We start from the raw sequence: 25,243 nt of genomic DNA, 5'->3' as shown, positions 1-25,243 counted from the left end.
ATACATATCCTACTATACTGATATGGAATAATCTTCAAGAAGTTTGAGAACAGTGTGTGTAGGACAATGTGCTAGAGAGAAAATAAGAGGGAAAAAATATATAAATGCTCATATGCATGGATGTCAGAGAAACTGACAGTGGTCGCCTTTGGGGATGGAAATTAGAGGGCTGGAAATAAGGGCTTGCATGTAGACTTACTTTCTACTGTATCTCCTATTCTGATTAAATTTTTTACAATATGTCTTTATTATCTTTAAGTTAGAAACTAAAAATTAAAGCCTGTCACTCTCTCAAAACACCAAACATTGATTATCATTGTCTCCAGATGGCTTCACTTAAAGTGACTGATTAATTTTAGGCAAGCTGCACACTATCACAGTGCCTCAGTTTCCTGATCTCTGAATGGGGTGATAATAGTACGTAGGCTTTAATGACACAATCCCATGAAATGCTTAGAAAAATTCTTGGTGTGCAGCAAGCTCTGAGTAAGGGTCACCTGTTAGGGTGTTCTACAGATGAATGATTGGTAGCCACACTGCAGGCCATTTTGCTGAGAGAGAACCAGGCAACGAAAATTTTTTGATAGACAGTGAGGCAGGGAAAACGTGGGTCTTTAGTTTGGATACGCATCTATGAGCTGCGTCCTAACCTGGTTTTGCCACCACGTCACGATCTTCTCTGCGTTTGTCATCTTGGCTGTGTGAACTCTATGGCTCCATTGAGTTCTGGTGCTCTGAGATTGAACTTTCTGGAATTCTCTGGTTTCAGGACACCTCCTACTTGTTCATCACTGGCCCTGATGTTGTGAAGTCTGTCACGAATGAGGACGTTACCCAGGAGGAGCTCGGGGGCGCCAGGACCCACACCACCATGTCAGGTTAGAGGCCTCGAAGCTTACCTTACTGTTGTCAAACACTGAGAAGAGGAATTGCTAGAAGTGACAGTCTGTTACAGATATCACTTCATTGACAGAATTTCTTTGAATAGACTGTAGTGTCATGTATTGTCTACAGATACAGTAATAAAGGTGAATTTATATCTCAAACTCGTTAAATTAAATTACAGGCTACTACTAATGCTTTCATAGTCTTTGAAATTTTTGAGCTAACTAGAATGATGGTTATAAGAATTATGATTCATAAAAGTATGTGTGCTGTGGAAAAAGTAGCACAGGGTAAAGGGGGTTGGGATTGTTGCAGTTTTAATGAGGGTGGTAAGGACAGGCCTCACTGGGCAATAGATTTGAGCAGATTTGAAGGAGTGTATTGCGTGGATACCTAGGGGAGAAGCATCACAGGCAGAGGCTTCTGAGGAAGGAGAGGGGCTGGTGTGCTCAGTGAGTGGCAAGGAGGGTGGTTGGATTAGACACATGACATGATCTGACTTTAAAAGCTCAGTTGGGCTGCCTGGTAGAGAAGAGACTCTGGGGGCAGCGGTAGAAGCAGGGAGTCTGGTGGGGTGAACCTGAGAGGGAGTTTCCTGCCCCGCTTTCTCTATCATGTCTATGGCCCTGTTTGGCTCTTCTGTGATTTCAGAGTGTTCTTGAGGAATGATGGCTTGATTCCTTACCAGGGCCATGTGGTTCCCCTTCTTTCCTCCTTTGTTCTGCCATTGCTGAGTACCATGACATGTGCCAGCCGTTTTCCTTTTATTTTTTATTGTCCAGCTTTCTTGAGTGTTAATGGACATATAACCAGGCATTATTCCAGTTGCTGGGCTACAGTGATAAGACAGGCCTGGCCTCTACCCCGTTGGAGCTGATACTCTCGGGGAGATGTCAGGCGGTAAACAGGGAAATAGATGCTGCAGGGAAAAGTGTGACGAGAATTCCCACCTGGTCCAGGGATGGAGAGTGAGGGGTGTGGGGAAAGTTGTGCCCTGAAGAGGGGCAGGGAAAGCCTCGGCAAATAGGCGACACTAGGGCAAAGACCTGGGTAATGAAAGGAGTGACCCTTGCAGAGAGAACAGGCTGCATGGACTGAGGGTCAGCCTGAAGGTGAGTGGTGTGGTACCATCCTCAGTGGAGGGGGCAGCGACAGGGCTGTCGGCACAGTCTGCTGCAGACCCGCCCTAGAGGGGGCAGGTGGGCATGAAGCTGCGTCTCTGGGCTGACAGGTGCCCTGGCCCGTTATATACTCCCTGTTTTCTCAGGCGTGGCCCACAGAGCTTTTGAAAACGACATTGACGCCTTGTGTAATCTCCGGGAGTTCTTCAACTACTTGCCTCTCAGCAATCAGGACCCGGCCCCCGTCCGTGAGTGCCATGATCCCAGGTGAGTTGCAGGCCGGAGCTCCTTCTCTCGTTTTGCAGGTTGGCTTGTCCTTCTCTGGTCCCTGTGCCCTGGTGGGACCTCCAGCGTCTGCCCTGGTGGGCAGCTTGGAGTAGATTGTGCAGTGGAGTCAGGTGTAGGCATGGTGGTGGCATGTCTGGGTATAGGAGCCATGAAGGATTTTATTTACTTATTTAAAAAAAATTAAAAAGAAATTTTCTGCCCATGCTGTGTGGCATGCGGGATCTTAGTTCCCCCACCAGGGATCAAATCCGTGCCCCCTGCAGTGGAAGCTCAGAGTCTTAACCACTGGACTGCCAGGGAAATCCCAAGAGATTTTATTTTTATTCACGTTTTTCCTCTCTGTAATATATGACAAGTAGCTTGGGAGTAAAAAGTGGCCAAAAAAAATATTATTTCTGAGTCTTTGTCCAGAATTGAGAGAGATTTTTTTTTTGGTCTTAACATGAAATAAATCAATGTGAAATGATTCAGACAGCATGCCCTTTAGGAAATGTGCTTATGCATACCTGCTTGTGGCCAGAAGCTGGGGCATTCCTGGGGAAGGGTGTGTTGCTGACCACCTAGTGAAGACCTTCTTTCCTTCTTGCTATTCCGGCCACTGCCTGATGTGGGGGACACCGCAGAATAAACCAGAAGCCCAGCCGGGGAACTATAGCTCCAGACCACTGGCTGCTGTCTTCTCCATTTTGTTTCCTCTCTGATTTTGAAGCACTCACTTGGCCTGCAATACTTCTGCAGAAGGACTTGAAATTGTGTCCCTTGGGAAGAAGCCATTTTCAGACACTGCCCTGGGCTTCTACCTTTGAGGCCGTGTCTGGGCCAGGGATGTTCTGAAGAGTCATGTCCCTAGGGCCCCTCCTTGTCTGCCTCTGCCTCACTCCTCAGGGGATAAAATCAGTGGCCCACTGTGTGTAGTCATGAGAGGGAGGGTGGTCACAAGGCCCAGAAGCGATGGGCACAGCCTCCTTTTCCGAGCTGCTGTACTGTTTGGGGTTCTTGAAAGGTTTAGGACGTCATTTGAAGGTGTTATGGTCCGAGGGCCCAGACATGTCTGAAAAGCCTGCTTTGGCCCAGCCGTACCTCCTCTTCATTCAGTCCCAGGGAAGCTGTATGCATATGTGTAAACAGCACATGAAAAGTAAGGGAGGACTTTGTTACTGGGTGGGGCTGTACCCAAGGCGCTGGTGCCGAGCTCTCTGGGAAGCCGGGCTTGATGGTACAGTGGCTTGTTCACTACAATGTCCTTTGGTGCTCCATACAATATCTAGAATGTAGGAGGTGTTCAGAGAGGATAAATGAAGGATCTCCACATTCAGGGGAATAAGCTCATTTTTTTTCCCTCTAAATGAAAACAGAAAGATCTTCTGGGTTAATATCAAGCTCAGGTTCAGTTTAATATGGTGGTAACAAAGGAATGTATCTTTGGGGACTGCTTTGCAAGCCCAGCAGGGACAGAATCAGTCCAGCCCCCATGCTGTGTCTCCCCCATTTCCTCTCCCATTCCCCACCCACAGAAGGCAACGGGCTCTTCCATGTTGATTATATCTGCTTCTTTTTCTATCCAAAGTGACCGTCTGGTTCCTGAGCTTGATACAATTGTCCCTTTGGAATCTACCAAAGCCTACAACATGGTGGACATCATATACTCTGTAAGTGCCACATCTGTCTGTCTTGTCTGTGCTGGCCCAGCCATGTGCATGTCATTGTGCTTTGGCTCAGTGAGGAAGTGCTGGACCCACAGGCCTTACCATTGGGCAACACAGGCAGGGCACGGGGTGGCACAGAACAAGGGCACTGAGTAGTGTGTTATGGGAAGAGCTAGTGGCTGTGGCCACCCTACTGGCTTGGATGGGCTTGGGGGAGTGGCAGTGGGGTCTGCAGAGCTCAGGGCTCTTGAGCTGGCACTCTGAGACCCACAGAGAAAGGGCCATGTCTCCAGAGCCTGGAGTTGAGGCAGGATGACTCTTCCTGTACCTCTGTTTGGAGCCTCATGCTCAGAGGGCATTTTTTTTTTCTCTAGAGAAAGGAGAGTACACAAGGTGTCCTGTGACAGGGTTGAGGGGTGTGTGTGTAGGTCGGAGGAGGACGGGAGTCGTTTGTAACCTTTTTCTTGGTGTAGCAGGTTCCTGGGTCATTAAGTGAAGAGACAGTGTTGGGGTGAACTGGGGGCATCTGTCGATGGCCATTGTTTCCCTCATACTTTCCTACACGCACTGTGCTCTTAGCTCTTCTCGCTTAACTGAACCCAGACGGCTCTGTGGGCACGGCCTCTCCCGGGGCCCTGGCTCTCCCAGTGACCTGTTCCTCCGCCCTGTACTGTGGGGAGTCAGTGTGAGTCAGCAGCCGTAGCTGGGCTCTGCCTCTCCTCATTGCTGGATTCTTAGCCTGCTGAGCACCATTTGAGCCCGATTCTACCAGCATGTCCTCCTCTGACCTTAGCCTTCAGTACTCTCTACACCCTCACAGTTGTCCTGTCCGTCTCTCACCACCTCTGCTCCTGGACTCTCCAGCCCTCAATCATCCCATTCCTGTGGAGCCCTCTGCCCCTCCTGGCCTCTGCCTTCCTGGCCCAGCTTGGACTCTGCCATTGTGCCAGATGTTAACAGCCAGGCCCTGTTCTCAGTGTTGGTGCTGTATGACACTGTGATGGACAGAAACCCTGCCTCGGTGACCTCACATTTGCGTGAGAGATTCAGAGAACAAAAGCATACATGGCATGGGTAGTTTTAGGTCCAAGAATAGTGTGAAGAAGGTAAAATGGGGTCTGTGTCATCCGTGCTCCAATTCTCCTTTTGCCCTGTGGAGTCCCATCCCTGGTTCAAGGCTGCAGCCAGCCAGCCAGCCAGCCATCCATCCATCCATCCATCCATCCATCCATCCATCCATCCATCCACCCATCCATCCATCCATCCATCCATCCACACACCCATCCATCCATCCATCCATCCATCCATCCATCCATCCATCCAGTCACTTATTCATCCAGTCACTTATTCATCCACCCACCCATGTTGCCAGTGGGGCCTGAGCCTGCCAGAGGAAAGCCCCGGAGCCTTGCTCCAGCCTGAGCTGGGCCCTCGGTTCACCTCTCTGGTCTCTGGCTTGAATATGTGCCGTGAACCTCCCCTCAGCTCCTGTTTTTATCTTCTTCACTTTCCCTGATTGAAACCCTAACTTCCTTCTCTGTTCCCCACTCTGATCAGATGACATCAGCGTTTCCTTCGTGGAGAAAATTGAGAGCATCAGGTTCATCACTCTCCATAGGTGCCTGTTTCTCCCTCTCCACCATCCCTCCGTGTCTCCCCAGGCTCAAAGAATGAGGTGCCTTCATCTGGGCTCCTCACTCCATTGCTTCCTATCTGGCATCTTGCTTTCTTGACTGGTTTAACTTCTTCTCCCTCTCTTAACTCCTTCCTCTTGGCAATAAATGTGTTTGAACATGTATGGACTTCTTGTCTGCTAAACCAAACCCTTCTTAACCTGAATCTCTGTTTAACTGATGTCCACAGTCTTTTCTGCCTTTTTCCTTAAACTCCTCTTGTCTCTTCTTCCTTTATTCCTCTCTGGAATCTGGCTTCTGCTTTTCTCCCTCTGTTGTATGACAGCTCTCCTAATGGCCTCTCCAAATTGCTAAATCCAGGGAACTAAGGTCATTAAAGAGGTATAGTTACAGAGGTAACCATTATTAAAATAAATATAAATCCTCCTAAATAACAGAAACATTTATATAGAATAGATCAAATAAATGCATCACATAGAGAAACAGACAAGCCTCCCCAGTGTTCTCTTCCAGGCATTGTTTTCCCACCAAGCCCCTGAGGGAAACCACCATCTTGACCTTTAACAGCATAAATTAGTTTTTCTTGGTTTTGTATACTATATAAATGGAATCATATAGTGTGTGGTCTTTTCTGTCTGGCTGGTTTCATTCAATGAGATGACTGAAATTCGTCCATATTGTTGCAATGCATGTTATTCTCATGGTTCTCCTTAGCATTTTTTTTTTTTTTGATGCTTTTTTTTTTAAATTTTAGAATTTTATTTATTTTTTTATACAGCAGGATCTTATTAGTTATCCATTTTATACATATTAGTGTATATATGTCAATCCCAATCTCCCAATTCATCCCACCACCAACACCCCCCACCACCACTTTCCCCCCTTGGTGTGCATACGTTTGTTCTCTACATCTGTGTCTCAATTTCTGCCCTGCAAACTGGTTCATCTGTACCATTTTTCTAGGTTCCACATATATGCATTAACATATGATATTTGTTTTTCTCTTTCTGACTTACTTCACTCTGTATGACAGTCTCCAGATCCATCCACATCTCTACAAATGACCCAATTTCGTTCCTTTTTATGGCTGAGTAATATTCCATTGTATATATGTACCACATCTTCTTTATACATTCACCTGTCGATGGGCATTTAGGTTGCTTCCATGACCTGGCTATTGTAAATAGTGCTGCAATGAACATTGGGGTCCATGTGTCTTTTTGAATTATGGTTTTCTCTGGGTATATGCCCACTAGTGGGATTGCTGGGTCATATGGTAATTCTGTTTTTAGTTTTTTAAGGAATCTCCGTAGTGGCTGTATCAATTTACATTCCCACCAACAGTGCAAGAGGGGTCCCTTTTCTCCACACCCTCTCCAGCATTTGTTGTTTGTAGATTTTCTGATGATGCCCATTCTAACTGGTGTGAGGTGATACCTCATTGTAGTTTTGATTTGCATTTCTCTAATAATTAATGACATTGAGCAGCTTTTGATGTGCTTCTTGGCCATCTGTATGTCTTCTTTGGAGAAATGTCTATTTAGATCTTCTGCCCATTTTTTGATTGGGTTGTTTGTTTTTTAAATATTGAGCTGCATGAGTTGTTTATATATTTTGGAGATTTATCCTTTGTCCGTTGATTCATTTGCAAATATTTTCTCCTATTCTGAGGGTTGTCTTTTCGTCTTGTTTGTAGTTTGCTTTGCAAAGCTTTGAAGTTTCATTAGGTCCCATTTGTTTATTTTTGTTTTTATTTCCATTACTCTAGGAGGTGGATCAAAAAAGATCTTGCTGTGATTTATGTCAAAGAGTGTTCCTCCTATGTTTTCCTCTAAGAGTTTTATAGTGTCCGGTCTTACATTTAGGTGTCGGATCCATTTTGAGTTTATTTTTGTGTATGGTGTTAGGGAGTGTTCTAATTTCATTTTTTACATGTAGCTGTCCAGTTTTCCCAGCACCACTTATTGAAGAGACTGTCTTTTCTCCATTGTATATCCTTGCCTCCTTTGTCATAGATTAGTTGATCATAGCTACGTGGGTTTATCTCTGGGCTTTCTATCCTGTTCCATTGATTTATATTTCTGTTTTTGTGCCAGTACCATATTGTCTTGATTACTGTAGCTTTGTAGTATAGTCTGAAGTCCTCCAGCTCCATTTTTTTCCCTCAAGACTGCTTTGTCTATTTGGGGTCTTTTGTGTCTCCATACAAATTTTAAGACTTTTTATTCTAGTTCTGTAAAAAAATGCCATTGGTAATTTGATAGAGATTGCACTGAATCTGTAGATTGCTTTGGATAGTATAGTCATTTTCACAATATTGATTCTTCCAATCCAAGAACATGGTATATCTCTCCATCTGTTGGTATCATCTTTAGTTTCTTTCATGAGTGTCTTATAGTTTTCTGCATACAGGCCTTTTGTCTCCCTTGGTAGGTTTATTCCTAGGTATTTTATTCTTTTTGTTGCAGTGGTAAATGGGAATGTTTCCTTAATTTCTCTTTCAGATTTTTCATCATTAGTGTATAGGAATGCAAGAGATTTCTGTGCATTCATTTTGTATCCTGCAACTTTACCAAATTCATTAATTAGCTCTAGTAGTTTTCTGGTAGCATCTTTAGGATTCTCTAGTATCATGTCATCTGCAAACAGTGACAGTTTTACTTCTTCTTTCCCAATTTGTATTCCTTTTATTTCTTTTAATTCTCTGATTGCTGTGGCTAGGACTTCGAAAACTATGTTGAATAGTAGTGGTGAGAGTGCACGTCCTTGTCTTGTTCCTGATCTTAGAGGAAATGCTTTCAGTTTTTCACCATTGAGAATGATGTTTGCTGTGGGTTTGTCATATATGGCCTTTATTATGTTGAGGTAGGTTCCCTGTGTGCCCACTTTCTGGAGAGTTTTTATCATAAATGGGTGTTGAATTTTGTCAAAAGCTTTTTCTGCATCTATTGAGATGGTCTTATGGTTTTTCTTCTTCAGTTTGTTAATATGGTGTATCACTTTGATTTTGCATATATTGAAGAATCCTTGCATCCCTGGGATAAATCCCACTAGATCATGGTGTTTGATCCTTTTAATGTGTTGTTGGATTCTGTTTGCTAGTATTTTGTTGAGGATTTTTGTATCTATATTCATCAGTGATATTGGTCTGTAATTTTCTTTTTTTGTAGTATCTTTGTCTGGTTTTGGTATCAGGGTGATGGTGGCCTCATAGAATGAGTTTGGGAATGTTCCTTCCTCTGCAGTTTTTTAGATGAGCTTGAGAAGGATGGGTGTTAGCTCTTCTCTAAGTGTTTGATAGAATTCACCTGTGAAGCCATCTGGTCCTGGACTTTTGTTTGTTGGAAGATTTTTCATCACAGTTTCAATTTCATTACTTGTGATTGGTCTGTTCCTATTTTCTATTTCTTCCTGGTTCAGTCTTGGAAGGTTATACCTTTCTAAGAATTTGTCCATTTCTTCCAGGTTGTCCATTTTATTGGCATAGAGTTTCTTGTAGTAATCTCTTAGGATGCTTTGTATTTCTGCGGTGTCTGTTGTAACTTCTCCTTTTTCATTTCTAATTTTCTTGATTTGAGTCCTCTCCCTCTTGATGAGTCTGGCTAATGGTTTATCAATTTTGTTTATCTTCTCAAAGAACCAGCTTTTAGTTTTATTGATCTTTGCTATTGTTTCCTTTGTTTCTATTTCATTTATTTCTGTTCTGATCTTTATGATTTCTTTCCTTCTGCTAACTTTGGGTTTTGTTTGTTCTTCTTTAGGTGTAAGGTTCCCTTAGGTGTAAGGTTAGATTGTTTATTTGAGATTTTTCTTGTTTCTTCAGGTAGGCTTGTATTGTTATAAACTTCCCTTTTAGAACTGCTTTTGCTGCATCCCATAGGTTTTGGATCGTCATGTTTTCATTGTCATTTGTCTCTAGGTATTTTTTGATTTCCTCTTTGATTTCTTCAGTGATCTCTTGGTTATTTAGTAATGTATTGTTTAGCCTCCGTGCGTTTGTGTTTTTTACGTTTTTTTTCTCTGTAATTGATTTCTTTCTTTTTTTTTTAATTTATTTATTTTTGGCTGTGTTGGGCCTTCGTTGCTGTGCGCGGGCTTTCTCTAGTTGCGCTGAGCAGGGGCTACTCTTCGTTGCAGTGCGCAGGCTTCTCATTGCGGTGGCTTCTCTCGTTGCGGAGCACGGGCTCTAGGCGCGTGGGCTTCAGTAGTTGTGGCACGCGGGCTCAGTAGTTGTGGCTCGCGGGCTCTAGAGCGCAGGCTCGGTAGTTGTGGCGCACGGGCTTAGTTGCTCCGCGGCATGTGGGATCCTCCCAGACCAGGGCTCAAACCCATGTCTCCTGTGTTGGCAGGCGGATTCTTAACCACTGTGCCACCAGGGAAGCCCCTGTAATTGATTTCTAATCTCATAGCATTATGGTCAGAAGAGATGCTTGATATGATTTCAATTTTCTTAAATTTACTGAGGCTTGATTTGTGACCCAAGATGTGATGTATCCTGGAGAATGTTCCGTGTGCACTTGAGAAGAAAGTGTAATCTGCTGTTTTTGGATGGAATGTCCTATAACTATCAATTAAATCTATCTGGTCTTTTGTGTCATTTAAAGCTTGTGTTTCCTAATTAATTTTCTGTTTGGATGATCTGTCCATTGGTGTAAGTGAGGTGTTAAAGTTCTCCACTATTATTGTGTTACTGCTGATTTCCTCTTTTATAGCTGTTAGCAGTTGCTTTATGTATTGAGATGCTCGTATGGTGGGTGCGTATATATTTATAATTGTTATATCTTCTTCTTGGATTGATCCCTTGACCATTGTGTAGTGTCCTTCTTTGTCTCTTGTAACATTCTTTATTTTAAAGTCTATTTTATCTGATAGGAGTATTGCTACTCCAGGTTCCTTTTGATTTCCATTTGCATGGAATATCTTTTTCCATTCCCTCACTTTCAGTCTGTATGTGTCCCTAGGTCTGAAGTGGGTCTCTTGTAGACAGCATATATATGGGTCTTGTTTTTGTATCCATTCAGCAGGCCTGTGTCTTTTGGTTGGAGCATTTAATCCATTCACGTTTAAGGTAATTATCGATATGTATGTTCCTATTACCATTTTCTTAATTGTTATGAGTTTGTTTCTTTAAAAAATAAATTTATTTATTTATTTATTTATTTTTGGCTGTGTTGGGTCTTCGTTGCTGTGTGCGGGCTTTCTCTAGTTGTGAGCGGGGGCTACTCTTTGTTGCGGTGCACAGGCTTCTCATTGTCGTGGCTTCTCTTGTTGTGGAGCACGGGCTCTAGGCGCGCGGGCTTCAGTAGTTGTGGCATGTGGGCTCAGTAGTTGTGGCTTGCGGGCTGTAGAGCACAGACTCAGTAGTTTTGGCACATGGGATCTTCCCGGGCCAGTGCTCGAACCCATGTCCCCTGCACTGGCAGGCGTATTCTTAACCACTGCTCCACCAGGGAAGCCCTATGAGTTTGTTTCTGTAGGTCCCTTTCTTCTCTTGTGTTTCCCACTGAAAGAAGTTCCTTCAGCATTTGTTGTAGATCTGGTTTGATGGTGCTGAATTCTCTTAGCTTTTGCTTGTCTGTAAAGCTTTTGATTTCTCCATTGAATCTGAATGAGATCCTTGCTGGGTAGAGTAATCTTGGTTGTAGGTTCTTCGCTTTCATCACTTTAAATATATCATGCCACTCCTTTCTGGCTTGTAGAGTTTCTGCTGAGAAATCAGCTGTTAACATTATGGGAGTCCCTTGTATGTTATTTGTCTTTTTTCCCTTGTTGCTTTCAATAATTTTTCTTTGTCTTTAATTTTTGTCAATTTGATTACTGTGTGTCTCAGCGTGATTTTCCTTGGGTTTATCCTGCCTGGGACTCTCTGTGCTTCATGGACTTGGGTGGCTATTTTCTTTCCCATGTTAGGGAAGTTTTTGACTATAATCTCTTCAAATATTTTCTTGGGTACTTTCTCTTTGTCTTCTCCTTCTGGGACCCCTATAATGTGAATGTTGTTGTGTTTATTCTCCCAGAGGTCTCTTAGGCTGTCTTCATTTCTTTTCCTTCTTTTTTCTTTATTCTGTTCCATGGCAGTGAATTCCACCATTCTGTCTTCCAGGTGTCTTATCCGTTCTTCTTCCTTAGTTATTCTTGTATTGATTCCTTCTACTGTATTTTTCATTTCAGTTATTGTGTTGTTCATCTCTGTTTGTTTGTTCTTTAATTCTTCTAGGTCTTTGTTAAACATTTCTTGCATCTTCTCGATCGTTGCTGCCATTCTTTTTCTGAGGTCTTGGATCATCTGCACTATCATTATTCTGAATTCTTTTTCTGGAAGGTTACCTATCTCCACTTCATTTAGTTGTTTTTCTGGGTTTTATCTTGTTCCTTCATCTGGTACATAGCCCTCTGGCTTTTCATCTTGTGTGTCTTTCTGTAAATATGGTTTTTGTTCCACAGGCTGCAGGATTGTAGTTCTTCTTGCTTCTGCTGTCTGCCCTCTGCTCTCCTTAGTCTTTTGTATGAACAGACCACAGTTTATCTACTGTTGGTGGGCATTTGGGTAATTTCTAGTTTGGGATTATTACAGATAGTTCTGATATGATCATTCTATTATGCAATTTTGGTAAATAAACGAATAAACAAGCTTCCATGTTTCTGTTGAATCTGTAGTGAGGAGTGGAAGTACCGCCTCATAGCCAGGCATACATGGAGGCTTAGTGGACCCTGCCCAAGGGTTCTTCAAAGGCTGAGTCAGTTTGCACTCCCGCCAGCAGCATTTGAGAGTTCTGGTGCCTTAACATTGTCACCAGCACTTGACCAATACCATACTGCCTTAATTATTCAGTTGATGGTACGCTTTCACATCTGGTAGAGATAGTTCCTCTTGATTATTCTTTTCTTGGAATTTTCTTGCCTAGTCTTGTTTATTTTTCCATATGAAATTTAGAAATCAGTTTGTCTTGTTTTAAGGTGAAAGGGGGGGGTGGAAGTAGGGTATCCTTTTGTTGTTTTTATTGAGATCCCATTAAATTTATGCACTAACTAGGGAAAATTGACATCCTTATGAGTCTGAAACAATCTAAAAACACAGTTTGCATTTTTATTTGTTAAAGTGTACTTTTTTCTCCTTGACTGTTTTAAAGATTTCCTTGTTTATTCCTAAGTATCTTTTTATTGTAGATGGGGTCTTTTCTATCTTCTGTTGTTTTTTAGGTATATATGAAAGCTTTTGATTCTGTTTATCAATTTTATATCCAATTACCTATTAAGTTCTCTTATTATTTGTTATAGTTTTTCACTGTTAATTCTTTTGGCTTTTTCAAGTATATTAGTATATTGCCTACATACAAATAGTTTTGTCTTTTCCTTTCCAGTTATGTTATATCATTTCTTTCTCTTGTTCAGTTGCATTGACTGTACCTCCATATATTATCAAATGCAGTGATAAGCAGTGGTTGTCATAGTGGGCATCTTTGTTTTGTTCCTAACTTTAGAGAGACTGTCATTAGTGTTTCCTAATTTTATATCTTTTTCTCATGTTAAGAAAGCTACCACTGCTTCCTATTTTTTTTTAACATCTTTACTGGAGTATAGTTGCTTTACAATGTTGTGTTGGTTTCTGCTGTATAACAAAGTGAATCAGCTATATGTATACATATATCCCCGTGTCCCCTCCCTCTTGCGTCTCCCTCCCACCCTCCCTATCCCACACTGGTTCCTATTTTAATTTTTGTTGTTACCTACTTGTTTTCTTTTTAAATCACGGGTGGGTATTGAATATTGCTAAATGCCCTTTCAGCATTTATAGAGATAATCACATGATTTTTCTTAGTTCTATTTGTAAATATATCTTAATACTTGTTATATTTTATAAATGTTTTATTTTGAATGTTTACATCAATATCATGGAATGTTAGCTGATTTTGGGGGTATTTTATTTATTTTAAACTTTTTATTTTATCTTGGAGTATAGCCGATTAACAATGTTTTGATAGTTTCAGGTGCACAGCAAAGGGACTCAGCTGTACATATGCATGTATCCATTCTCCCCCAAGGTCCCCTACCACCCAGGCTGCCACATAACATTGAGCAGAGTTCCCTGTGCTATACAGTGGGGCCTTGTTGGTTATCCATTTTAAGTATAGCAGTATTTACATGTCGATCCCAAACTCCCTGAGTGTCCCTTCTTTGAGGAGGTGGTGTATTTTAAAATCAGGTTTTGGTGTCAGTGCTCTTGCATCATTTATTAGTTTGCTAGGGCTGCCATAACAAAATACCACAGACTGAAATGCTTAAACAAAAATTAATTTTCTCACGGTTCTGGAGGCTAGAAGTCCAGGATTGAGGTGCCAGCAGAATTGGTTTCTGGTGAGCCCTCTCTTCTGGTTTGCAGATGGCTGCCTTCTCACTGTGTCCCGATGTGGCCTTTCTTCTCTGTGCGCAAGAAAGAGAGATCTCTGGTGTCTTTTCCTCTTAAAAGGACACCTGGCCTTTCAAATTAGGGCCCCAACCTTTATGACCTCATTTACTTTATCTCCTTAAAGGCTCTGTCTCCAAACATAATCACATTGGGGGTTAGGCTTCAATGTATGAATTTTGGGGGTGGGGGTACATAGTTCAGTTCATAAAGTGTCATAATGAGAATTTGCAAGTTTTCTGTGCTTTGGAACAATTGAAGTAGCATTGGGATTATCTGCTCTTTAAAGATCTGGAGGGATTTTCCTGGTGGCGCAGTGGTTAGGAGTCTGCCTGCCAATGCAGGCGACATGGGTTCAGTCCCTGGTCCAGGAAGATCCCACATGCCGCGGAGCAGCTAAGCCCGTGTGCCGCAACTACTGAGCCAGTTTTGGTAAACTATATATCTTTTTTCTATGAATTACCTATTCCAGATTTTAAATTTTACCTGCATAGGATTATGCAGGGTTATATAGTCTCAGAAGATTAGCAAAATCTGTTTCAGTGGTTTTCTCTGACATTTCTTGTTTTATATTTTTTTGATAGTTACCTAGTAGTTGAAATATTTTATTGATGTGTTTCAGAGAAGCAACTTTTTGTTTAATTTTTGTTTCTTTTTAAAGCTATGTATTTTCTACTTTTTTATTGATTAATTCCTTTTGTGCTTTCTTTCAGTTAATCATTTTTTTTTCCTTCTAGAACTTTTGAGCTAGAAGTTTAATAAATATATTCTGTTTCATTTTTAATACTGTATTTAAGTTCATTGTAGAAAACATAGTCAAATAGCCACATCTAACTGCAGGGGAGGTTAGGAAATATGATAGGCATTTGCCCATCGTTTCTTTTACAGTGGTAGAAACAGAAGCTGGATTTTTGGTGGATACTTAGGAGTCTCTGCTACACTCTCTAAATCCTTTTTAAATAAAAGCAAATAATATGTACAAAGGAAAAAACTTAAGTATAGAAACATGTAAAATGAAATGCAAATATTTTCTCTCTCCTTCTTATCAGTCTTTCCCAGAGGTAAACACTATTAAGTTTCTTGTGTATCTTTCCAGAAAAAAATTTATTTATATGTCAAATATATATCAATATATTTACTTTTAACTGAAAAAAGATTGTATTATAGACACTTTCACACCTTACTCTTTTTTCACTTTCTTTCCTTCACTTTCAGTACTCCATTGTATGGATGGAACATTATTTAAACATTACCGTACTGATGGACATTTAGATCTTTTACAGTTTTTGTTGTTATAGCAGTGCTGCAGTAAACATCTGTGTGTATTAGTATGTTTTTGTGACTATATCCATTGGATCAGAACTCAGTAATGGAATTTTGTCAGTGAGCATGAATTCTTAAAATTGTTTTAAAAAAAAAAAGAAGGGGAAGGTGGTATTTCTGGGTAATCAAAGTCTCCTGAATCCAAAACTCTACACATACTTGAAAAACTATATGTAGGTCAATAAGAAGAAAAAATAAAACTACCATTTCCATTCCTTTATCATCATTGTACGACAGGAAACTACAAACTTCATATAACAATAAGTAGAACAATAAATACCACTTTTTAAAAAAAATTTATTATTATTTATTTTTGGCTGTGCTGGGTCTTAGTTGTGGCATGAGGGATCTTTAGTTGCAGCATGTGGACTCTTAGTTGCGGCATGCAGACTTCTTAGTTGTGGCATGCATGAGGGATCTAGTTCCCTGACCAGGGATCGAACCCAGGCCCCCTGCATTGGAAGCTCAGAGTCTTAACCACTGGACCACCATGGAAGTCCCTAAACACCACTTTCTAGTAGGACTGTTTCTTGAATTTTGGCAACAAGTCTCTGTGGAGAGCTGGAAGAAGTGTTGAGACACTGCTCAGAAGAAAGAGAAGGGAATTTAGAAGAAATCACTCAGGGAGAGAAAGTTCACTCTTTTCACTATAAGAGTGAAAATACTGGAAAAGAGTCCTGTTAGGTCAGAAGAGTTACTTAAGGGGAGGGACTTAAACATGCACAAGAATCAAGAAAGCATGGAAGGGCATTCCTTCTAGGGAAGAAAAGATTAAAAAGGAAGAGAGAGGCACCTTTGGAAATTGTGAAGTGAAGGAAAAATGAAGAAAGAGGTAAATTTATGTGTCTGCAAGATAAAAACAAAAAACTGAAGGTCATACTACCCCTTTCCCTACCACCCTCTCTAATATCAAGACACCCATTAACTAAGTGGCACTTTGTTATACTGACAGAAGAGGGCGCTCTTGAACTGGGAATCTTGTTCACCATCCCAAACTGTCAACCCTTCCACAAAATGCAGATACAAGTAGTTTATCTATACAGAGCTACTAAGATAAGAAAACCAAAAATGAGAATAAAAAACTTCACTTGACAAAACTCCCTTCATTGTAAAAGTTAGTCATTCAGCAGATGATCACACTGCAGTTGAGTTCAGTAGCCTCAAATCATCACCTGAGTTATGAAAATCAAATTCAGAAACTAATGACAGAATGGACATAAAATAGGAAGAAGTAAAGTTAGAGGTAACTGAATTAAAATGGGGGGGGACAAAATCATATATCAGAAATGAAGACAGAATTATAAAGTGCTCTAGGGAGAGTGTATTTGAATGAAATTTAATAAGGAATGTTGAAGAAAAGTGGGAAAACAACCAAAAGCATAAAGAAAAAGGTAAAAAAAATCAGAAAAAAGTGACTAAAATGGAAGATAGGCAAAGAAGACTGAACATACATATAACTGGAGTGTCTGGCGAAGGACAAACAGGAAGAGAATTAATGTTTAAAACTGTAATCCAAGAAGACATCCCAGAAAAAGACCCAGAGCTACATAATGAAATAGCTCACTGAGTGTATGGGAAAATTAACCAAGAATGATCAAACTCGAGTAAATATCCACATATAACTATTAGATTTTTTTTTTTTTTGGCTGCACCAGGTCTTTGTTGCGGCACGTGGGATCTTTGTTGTGGCATGTGAGACCTTTAGTTGCGGCATGCAGACTTCTTAGTTGCGGCATGTGGACTCTTAGTTGTGGCTTGTGGGCTTCTTAGTTGTGGCATGTGGACTCTTAATTGCAGCATGCATGCGGGATCTTGTTCTCCGACCAGGGATCGAACCCAGGCCCCCTGCATTGGGAGCATGGAGTCTTACCCACTGGACCACCAGAGAAGTCCCACTATTAGATTTTGAAAAGAAAAATTCTCAAGACTTTGAGGCAAAAAGATCAAATAACTTACAAGGATGGGAGAATTAGAGTAGCATCAGACTTTTCAAAAGCAACAACAAAGCAAGGCAACAATAGAGAAGCACTTCCTGGAGACTCCAGGAAAGACTAAGGATTTTATATCTGGCCAAGCTGATGTTCATGTATTAAGACTAAAGAAAACCAGCTAAAACTGAGGGAATTCTGTGTTCCCAGGCTCTTCTTGAGGAAGCTACTAGAGGATGAGTTTCATCCAACCAAGAGATTACTGGACAAATTTTAGGAAAAGGATCGATGGTGCTTATTTAATTATAAGACTAAAATAAGGTTGGGAATGAGGGTAGAGAACAATGTATAAATGCTATGTTTCAGTTGCAGAAAAAAATGCCACTGAAAGATGGAAGAGAAGGAAGAGTGAAAGAGTATAACAGAATAAGTATACTGATTGTTGTGACTCAACAGATGTTAATAGTAGACAAACCCGTTAATAAGACATTAAATGAGGAAACAGACTAAGGGCATTAAGAAGGTATAATTACAAAGGTAACCACTAGACCAAAAATATAAATCTTTGTAAACAGCAACATAAAGCATATTACTTGAACAGTAAATATAACATGGTACACAGAATAATTACAAGAATAAAAAACATCTGAAATAGCAATAAATATGAATGGCCTAACTTATTTATTAAACTTGTTTATCTCATTTATTAAAAGAAAAGGATGTTCAATTTCCCTCATAAAGCAAGACCAACTATATGTGGTGTACAAGAGACAAAGTGATTCTGAAAAGTTAAACGTAAGGGATGGGGAAAGGTATGTCAGGAGAACATAAACAATGCAGTGTGTGTGAGCCTAATATCGGGTGATGCGAAATTCAAGTATTTACTGTGACAAGGAAAGACATTTTCAGATGCTAAAAGCCATAATTCACAGTGATGATGTAAAAGATCTATGCCCTAAATGATACAACTACCATCTTTAAAAAGGAGAAACTATAGGATGTCCAAGGAGACATAGGTAGAAACAAATAATAATAGATTTAAATGCACCATAATTAGTACAAAGTATGTCAAATGGACAAAAATAAGTAAGATATAGAAGACCTCAATAACATCACAGATAGATATTAAAGATCTGTTTCAGACTTTACAGCCTGGTAATAGGCAATGAATCTTATTCTCAAGTGCAAATGGAACAGTCACAAAAGTTGATCACGTATTTGGTCAGAAAGAAAGCATCCTAGCAGTCCATAAAGCAAAAATATTACAAAAACAATGATTAAGACTAGAAATTTATAGCTACAACAATAAAAGCACTGTCTCATTTAAAAATAAATCTTCTGTTAATTCCTGAATAAAAGGAGAAAATATAAGCCAAATGACAGAATTCTAAGAGAATAAAGATAATGAAAACAATACATATCAAAATCTATGGAATACTATCTATGAGAGGAGGAAAATTTATAGCCTTAATTGCTTAGTAAAAAATGAAAGAAGGAAAAGAAACTAAATTCTCCACTCAAAAAGCTGGGGAAAAATATTCTAAAGAATAACAAGACAGGATTTAATAAGGATGAAAGCAGAAATTTTATGACTTGGGAAATAGAAAAATAGCTGTAACTAATGGAATAGAGTAACTACTAGCTAACTTAAAAAAAAAAGGCACAAGTAAAAAGTGGAAAAGAGAAATGATAGAGATAGAAGAAATTTACAAATCATAAGAGGTTAGATGAATTGGACATTTTATTTGGAAAATACATTTTACCCAAAATTGACCCCATTAGAGGTAGAAAGCCTAAGTGGACCAAATTACATAGTAGTTATTTCACAAAAATAGCACTAGGCCCAGATAGTTTCATGTGGGAATTCTATGAAACCTTCAAAGACCAAAGAATCACAGTGCTACATAAATTATTTCAGATCATAGACAGTAAACACACACACACACACACACACCCTTTACAAATTCTTTTTATGAAACAAGTATGACATTGATACCGGAACCTGATAAAGCTAGAACTGAAAAAGATTTCAGATTGGCATCACTTACCAATATTGATGCAACAATACCAAATAAATGTTAGCTAACAGACTCCAACACCATGTTAAAATTGTATACCATAAGCAAGTGGGATTTATTGTAGGAGTGCAAGGTTGGTTCTAGAAAATCTATAATGTACTGCATTAATAGATAGACAGGAGAAAGATTATATGGTTGTTTTCATACATGCTGAGAAAAGGCTTTAAGAAAGTTCAACACCCATTTCTAATAGGAACACTCAAGAAAGTAGGAATTGATGAATACTTAACATGATAGGGTTTAATATACACTTTTTCAAAACCAAGCATCTTACTTAATATGGAAATACTTACACTAAGATCTGGGACAAGGCAAGGATGCTCTCTATCTCCACTATTATTTAACATTGTACTGGAGGTATTAGCCAATGCAATTAGATAAAGAAGAAGATCAATTAGAGGCAAAAAGCTTTGCAAAAGTTGACCTATGCTTGTGTATGACATAATATGCTAAAAATCCTAGGGAATGCGTGATAAAACTGAAACAATAAATAGGGAACAGGATATAAAATTAACCTAGGAATAGTCTTCATATACACAAACAGTAACCAATTATGTTGTGGTAATGTAAAAACTCCTTTTGCATAGCAATAAAGATAAAATATTTAGTAATAAACTTATGGGGCAAATTTTAAAACTTCTGAAAACCATGAAAATAGACTTGAACAGATGCAGAGACATCCCTTGTTCCTGGATATTGAGTTAATATAAGAACATCAAAAGAAAAGCTATGGCCATATCCTTTATTAAAGCATACTATAGTTAAAACAGTGTAGTCCTGGCACATAAATAGATCAGTGGAATAGAATAGAAAAGCTAGAAGTTGATTCAAGTACATATAGAATTCTGGTACATATGATAAAGGTATTATGTCAAATTCCAGGGGCAAAGATTAGCTTTTTAATAAATGTTGCTAGGGAATTGCTTGGCAGTCCAGTGGTTAGGACTCTGCTCTCTCACTGCCGAGGGCCCGGGTTCAATCCCTGGTTGGGGAACTAAGATCCCACAAGCCGTGCAGTGTGGCTCCCTGCCCTGCAAAAAAAATAAATAAAAAATGGTGCTAGACAACTGGATAGCTGGTTAGGAAAATATAAAATTTTATTTGTAGTTTATACCATATACAAAAATAAACTACAAATAGATCAGAGAACTAAATATAATAAGTGAAATATTTAAAGAAAACATAGATGAATTTCTCTAACTTTAGGAGAAGGTAAAGGATTTTGAACTATGATTTAAAATTCAGTTTCAGTTAAAAAATTGATAAATATGACTGTATAAACATTTAAAAATTCCACTCTGCATAGCAAAAAATACATGAAGTTAAAAGACAACCACGGGGACTTCCCTGGTGGCACTGTGGTTAAGAATCCACCTGCCATTGCAAGGGACATGGGTTTGAGCCCTGGTCCGGGAAGATCCGACATGCCGTGGAGCAGCTAAGCCCGTGCATCACGACTACTGAGCCTGCACTCTAGAGCCTGCGAGCCACAACTACTGAGCCTGCGTGCCACAACTGCTGAAGCCCGTGTGCCACAACTACTGAAGCCTGAGCACCTAGAGCCCGTGCTCTGCAACAAAGAGAAGCCACCACAGTGAGAAGCCCATGCACCGCAACAAAGAGTAGCCCCTGCTTGCTGCAACTAGAGAAAGCCCGCACACAACAACGAAGACCCAGCCCAGCCATAAATGAATGAATGAATGACAACCAGGAATTCCCTGGTGGTCCAGTGGTTAGGACTCCATACTTCTACTGCAGGGGGCACAGGTTAAATCCCTGGTTGGGGAACTAAGATCCCGTATGCCCCGTGGTGTGGCCTCCCCCCAAAACAACAACAACAACAACAAAAAAGACAACCAACAAACTGGGAGAAAATATTTGCAACATATATCACAAGTAAAGGACCAATATCCCTAATATGTAAAGACCTTTTTAAAAAAGTGAAGGAGTAAAGACTAAAACTGATAGAAAAGCAGGCAAAAATCATGAATAGATAGCTCACAAAAGAAGATACAAAATGGACCTTAAACATATTGGAAAGATGTTCAGCTTTACTCATAATGCTAGAAATGCAACTTAAAATTATACTGAGTTATTTCTCCTTTGTCAGATTGGCCAGTGATTCAAAATTTGAAAATACTTTCCATGGTAAGTCTATGGGGAAGCAGACACTGTCATGCATTGCTGGTAAGAGTTATGGTAATATCTGAGCGTTTGCCCCGGCAGTCCCACTTCTAGGAATTTACCCTGAAGATACACTTCCCACTTTACACAATTATAGATGCACAAGGTTCCTAATGTTACAGTGTTATTTATAATTGCAAAGTATTCTAAACAACCTGAATGTAAGTGTCAAAATAATGTACACAACACATAGGAGATTGGTTGAATAAACTTTGGTACGTCCACACAATGGAGTACTATGCAGGAGTGAAAAAGAGTGAGGAAAAGCTCTATGAACTGATATGGAGTGATTTCCAGGGTATATTGTTAAGTGAAGAAACTCAGAGTGCAAGAGAGAAACTCAGAGTATGAGAGAGTATCTATAGTTTGTTACTTTCCATCTAAGGTGGAAGGGGAATTAAAAAGCTATAAATGTATCTACTCATTTTTGCAGTGCACACACAAAGGATAACTCAGAAAGTGATGACATTAATAACAGGGTGAGGGAGTTCCCTGGTGGTCCAGTGGTTAGGACTCAGCACTTTCACTGCTGTGGGCCCAGGTTCAATCCCTGGTCAGGGAACTAAGATCCCGAAAGCTGTGCAGCACTGCAAAAAAAAAACCCAAAACAAAAACAGGGTGAGTAGAAGGGATGGGGAGTGACACTATTAACCTATATTAATGTTTACATACTAAAAATAAAATCAAGATGGGGTGGGGGTAAACCTTTGAAATAAAAACAAATGAACCTGACTGTGTTTCAAATGAATAACTTTTGAACACAGTATTTTGACTATATACCTTTAGTCTAATGACAGAAATAGTTATAAAGAAATACTGAATATTAGGTGTTTTTTTTTTTTTTTGCTGTCATATGGGTTAGCAATTCTGAAACCATTTCATTTACATTTGAGGACTGAATAATAAGTACGTTTTGAGGATAATGGGAGTTAGATGTCCACTGTAGGAGAAAGGAGTTATGGTATGGAAAGGGGGATACGAGAATGAACCCTGTATTTGAATTGGAAGTTGGAATTGGAGTTATCAGTATGAACTCCTGGTTTTCATATTACTTATAGAAATAAGTGTGTGTGTGTGTGTGTATGTGTATGTAGATCTCCTAGCTCTGTGCTCTGGGCTAGCTTCTTAGAAGCAGCCATTTATTCTACCCCCCACCCTTGGGACCTGGTTCCCTTGGAGAAATGGCTGATTCTAGGGCTAGGGGCAGGAAAAAAATACAAGATGAACCTGAAAGTAAGGTAATTCCAGAATGTAAGGTAATGCTCAAAGAATGATGGAGAATCATCAAAAGGGCATAGGATCCACCTTGAATGAGCTCTCACTGTCAAATATGGGACAATTTGAACATAAATAATGTTGGTGGTAAAGATTATAATCCACATAATAAAACAAAAATCTATACCTTCATACTGTGGATTTCTCATAAGTAAATGGGAAAGGCAAAGACATTTTTGACAGTAGAATACCAAGTAATAAATGGAGAAGGAAAAATGGAGTTAGAAAAATTGTTTGGCAATTATCATGGCAGTAATTGGGTTAATAAGCAAGGATCATCCATGAATGCTAACTAAACCTACTAGGTAAAAGCTTGATGAAGCATAGGATTTTTACATAATTTCAGAATATTTCCCCACAAAATACTTATTAATTACAAGTGGAAAAATAGTAACTTTACAGGGGAGAAACGTGACATATATCACCGCCATTAATGGACAAATTGACATCATGTGCCTTTTGATGTGATGCACTTGAGAGGGTCACTTCTGTGATATTCTGCCAAAAACGCTTTACCTGAAATTAAACATGAACAAACATGAAACCCAAATAACCAAGTAACTGATCTGTAGTCTTCAAAGATGTTATGAACATGAAAGACAAAGATTGAGGGGAAAGAATCAAGGCAGGCTAAAGAGACCGCGTGACCACTCAGAGTACCAGGTGATCTTGGGTCAGGTTCTAGAACCAGATTTTTGTTGCTATAAGGGATGTTATTGGAATAACTGGTGAAATTTGAATAAGGTTTTATAATAGATAATAATATATTAATGTTAATTTCCTGATTTTGATAATATCACTGAAGTTATATAAGAGAATGTCCTGTTCTTAGGAGATAGACACTTAGATAAGTACTTAGAGGTAAAGAGGTGTCGTGTCTGTAACTTATTCTCAAACAGTTTAGGAAAAAAGTCGTGTGTATGGACATATATATAGTTAGAGAATATATATACAGACACATACGTAAGAGACAGAGAGAAAAGCAGGGTAGGCAGGTTGGGAGAGGGAACTATGAAGCTTACATGGTAAAACGTTAATAAATGGGGAATCTGGGTGAAGGATATTTAAATTTTTTTGTATTATTCTGGAAATTTTTATGGAAGTTTGATATGATTTCAAAGTAAGGTAAAAAAAAAAAAAGTGTATTAAATATGCCAAGTTCAAATAGAACCTTTAAAAAAGACTGTACTGGTTTATCCTCTTCCAGTTGTGTATGAGATTGTTTTCCCTTCCAGCAGGGAGGAGGTACTGCCTCTGCCTGTTGTCCTGCTTCCTGGTAGAACCTGTGGTAGGGAGCAGCTATCCGGCCTGTAATTCTGTAAATGTCTGTCATTCTATAATGGAGTTGGATCTTGTTTATCATTTTGAGCTCAGGAGTAAATTTATCCCTGCAGGTTGTTGATGAGCGAGAATTTTTTGAGATCATGCCCAGTTATGCCAAGAACATCATTGTTGGTTTTGCAAGAATGAATGGGAGGACTGTTGGAATTGTTGGCAACCAACCTAAAGTGGCTTCAGGTAGGAGGGAGACGCTCTCATAGACCTTGGGGGGTGGTTGGGAGCCAGGGCTGCCTGGGCCCAAGGTGCCCATCTTCTGCTTTTCCTCAGACACGGCCTTCTGTGGCCAGAGAAAAACACTCAAATATCAATAGCTGAAGTTGCGAAAGCTCCTTTGTCTCTTAATTTCTCAAAATTAACATAAGCATCTGAAAATGCTTCTTTCATGCTTCTCTAATTTTTTAAGGATTTATAGATAACTTTCCTCCTTGACTTTTAAGGTCTTTACTTTTTCAGAGGCCTGCTTTCTGTCCCCCTAGTTACATTATGACTGACCCACTAAACTATGAGCCCCCTGAGGCCAGGGGTGTTAGTGTCTTATTCACAGTTTTCTCTCTAGTGCCTTTGATGGTGCCAGGAGAACAGTTGGTCCATGACAAGTTATATACTCTTTTAAAAAAATTAATTAATTAATTGATTAATTTGGCTGCGTTGGGTCTTCGTTGCTGCACACAGGCTTTCTCTAGCTGCAGCGAGCAGGGGCTGCTCTTTGTTGTGGTGCGTGGGCTTCTCATTTTGGTGGCTTCTCGTTGTGGAGCATGGGCTCTAGGCATGCAGGCTTCAGTAGTTGTGGCATGCGGGCTCAGTAGTTGGGGCGCATGGGCTTAGTTGCTCCGTGGCACGTGGGATCTTCCCGGACCAGGGCTCGAACCTGTGTCCCCTGCATTGGCAGGCAGATTCTTAACCACTGCACCACCAGGGTAGTCCCCGATCCATGACAAGTTAACAGCATCTTGCTGTGTCTGTACCCCGCAGCTTTCTGGTGAGATGGTCAGACTTGAGTCACAGCCAGGGTGTGGGGGGACTCTTCCATGGTTGTGCTCTGGGTGGGGTTCGGGACTCTGGATACTGCTTCCCTCCTTACTATTTTCCTTCTTAGGTTTCCTTTGAATCCCTATGTGGACACATACACCCTCCCT

At 40.1% G+C, this 25,243-nt stretch overlaps 1 protein-coding gene and 1 non-coding gene across 2 annotated transcripts in view; both read left to right on the top strand.

The window, feature by feature from the left end:
- PCCB (propionyl-CoA carboxylase subunit beta) overlaps positions 1 to 25,243 on the top strand; it is an 83,649-nt gene that overhangs the window by 37,232 nt on the left and 21,174 nt on the right. Inside the window, exons 7-10 of the mRNA XM_061194631.1 lie at positions 770 to 878; positions 2,153 to 2,273; positions 3,862 to 3,943; positions 24,161 to 24,284. Coding sequence (XP_061050614.1) covers positions 770 to 878; positions 2,153 to 2,273; positions 3,862 to 3,943; positions 24,161 to 24,284 — 436 coding nt within the window. The remainder of the gene's footprint in view (positions 1 to 769; positions 879 to 2,152; positions 2,274 to 3,861; positions 3,944 to 24,160; positions 24,285 to 25,243) is intronic.
- Positions 21,981 to 22,053, top strand: TRNAE-UUC (transfer RNA glutamic acid (anticodon UUC)). The gene has a single exon. It is a non-coding gene; the product is annotated as a tRNA-Glu (tRNA).

This window comes from Eubalaena glacialis, chromosome 6 (assembly GCF_028564815.1).
Source record: "Eubalaena glacialis isolate mEubGla1 chromosome 6, mEubGla1.1.hap2.+ XY, whole genome shotgun sequence".
In the NCBI taxonomy this organism is placed as follows: Eukaryota; Metazoa; Chordata; class Mammalia; order Artiodactyla; family Balaenidae; genus Eubalaena; species Eubalaena glacialis.
Note: the sequence above shows the minus strand (reverse complement) of the source record. Positions and strands in the feature narration are given on the sequence as shown.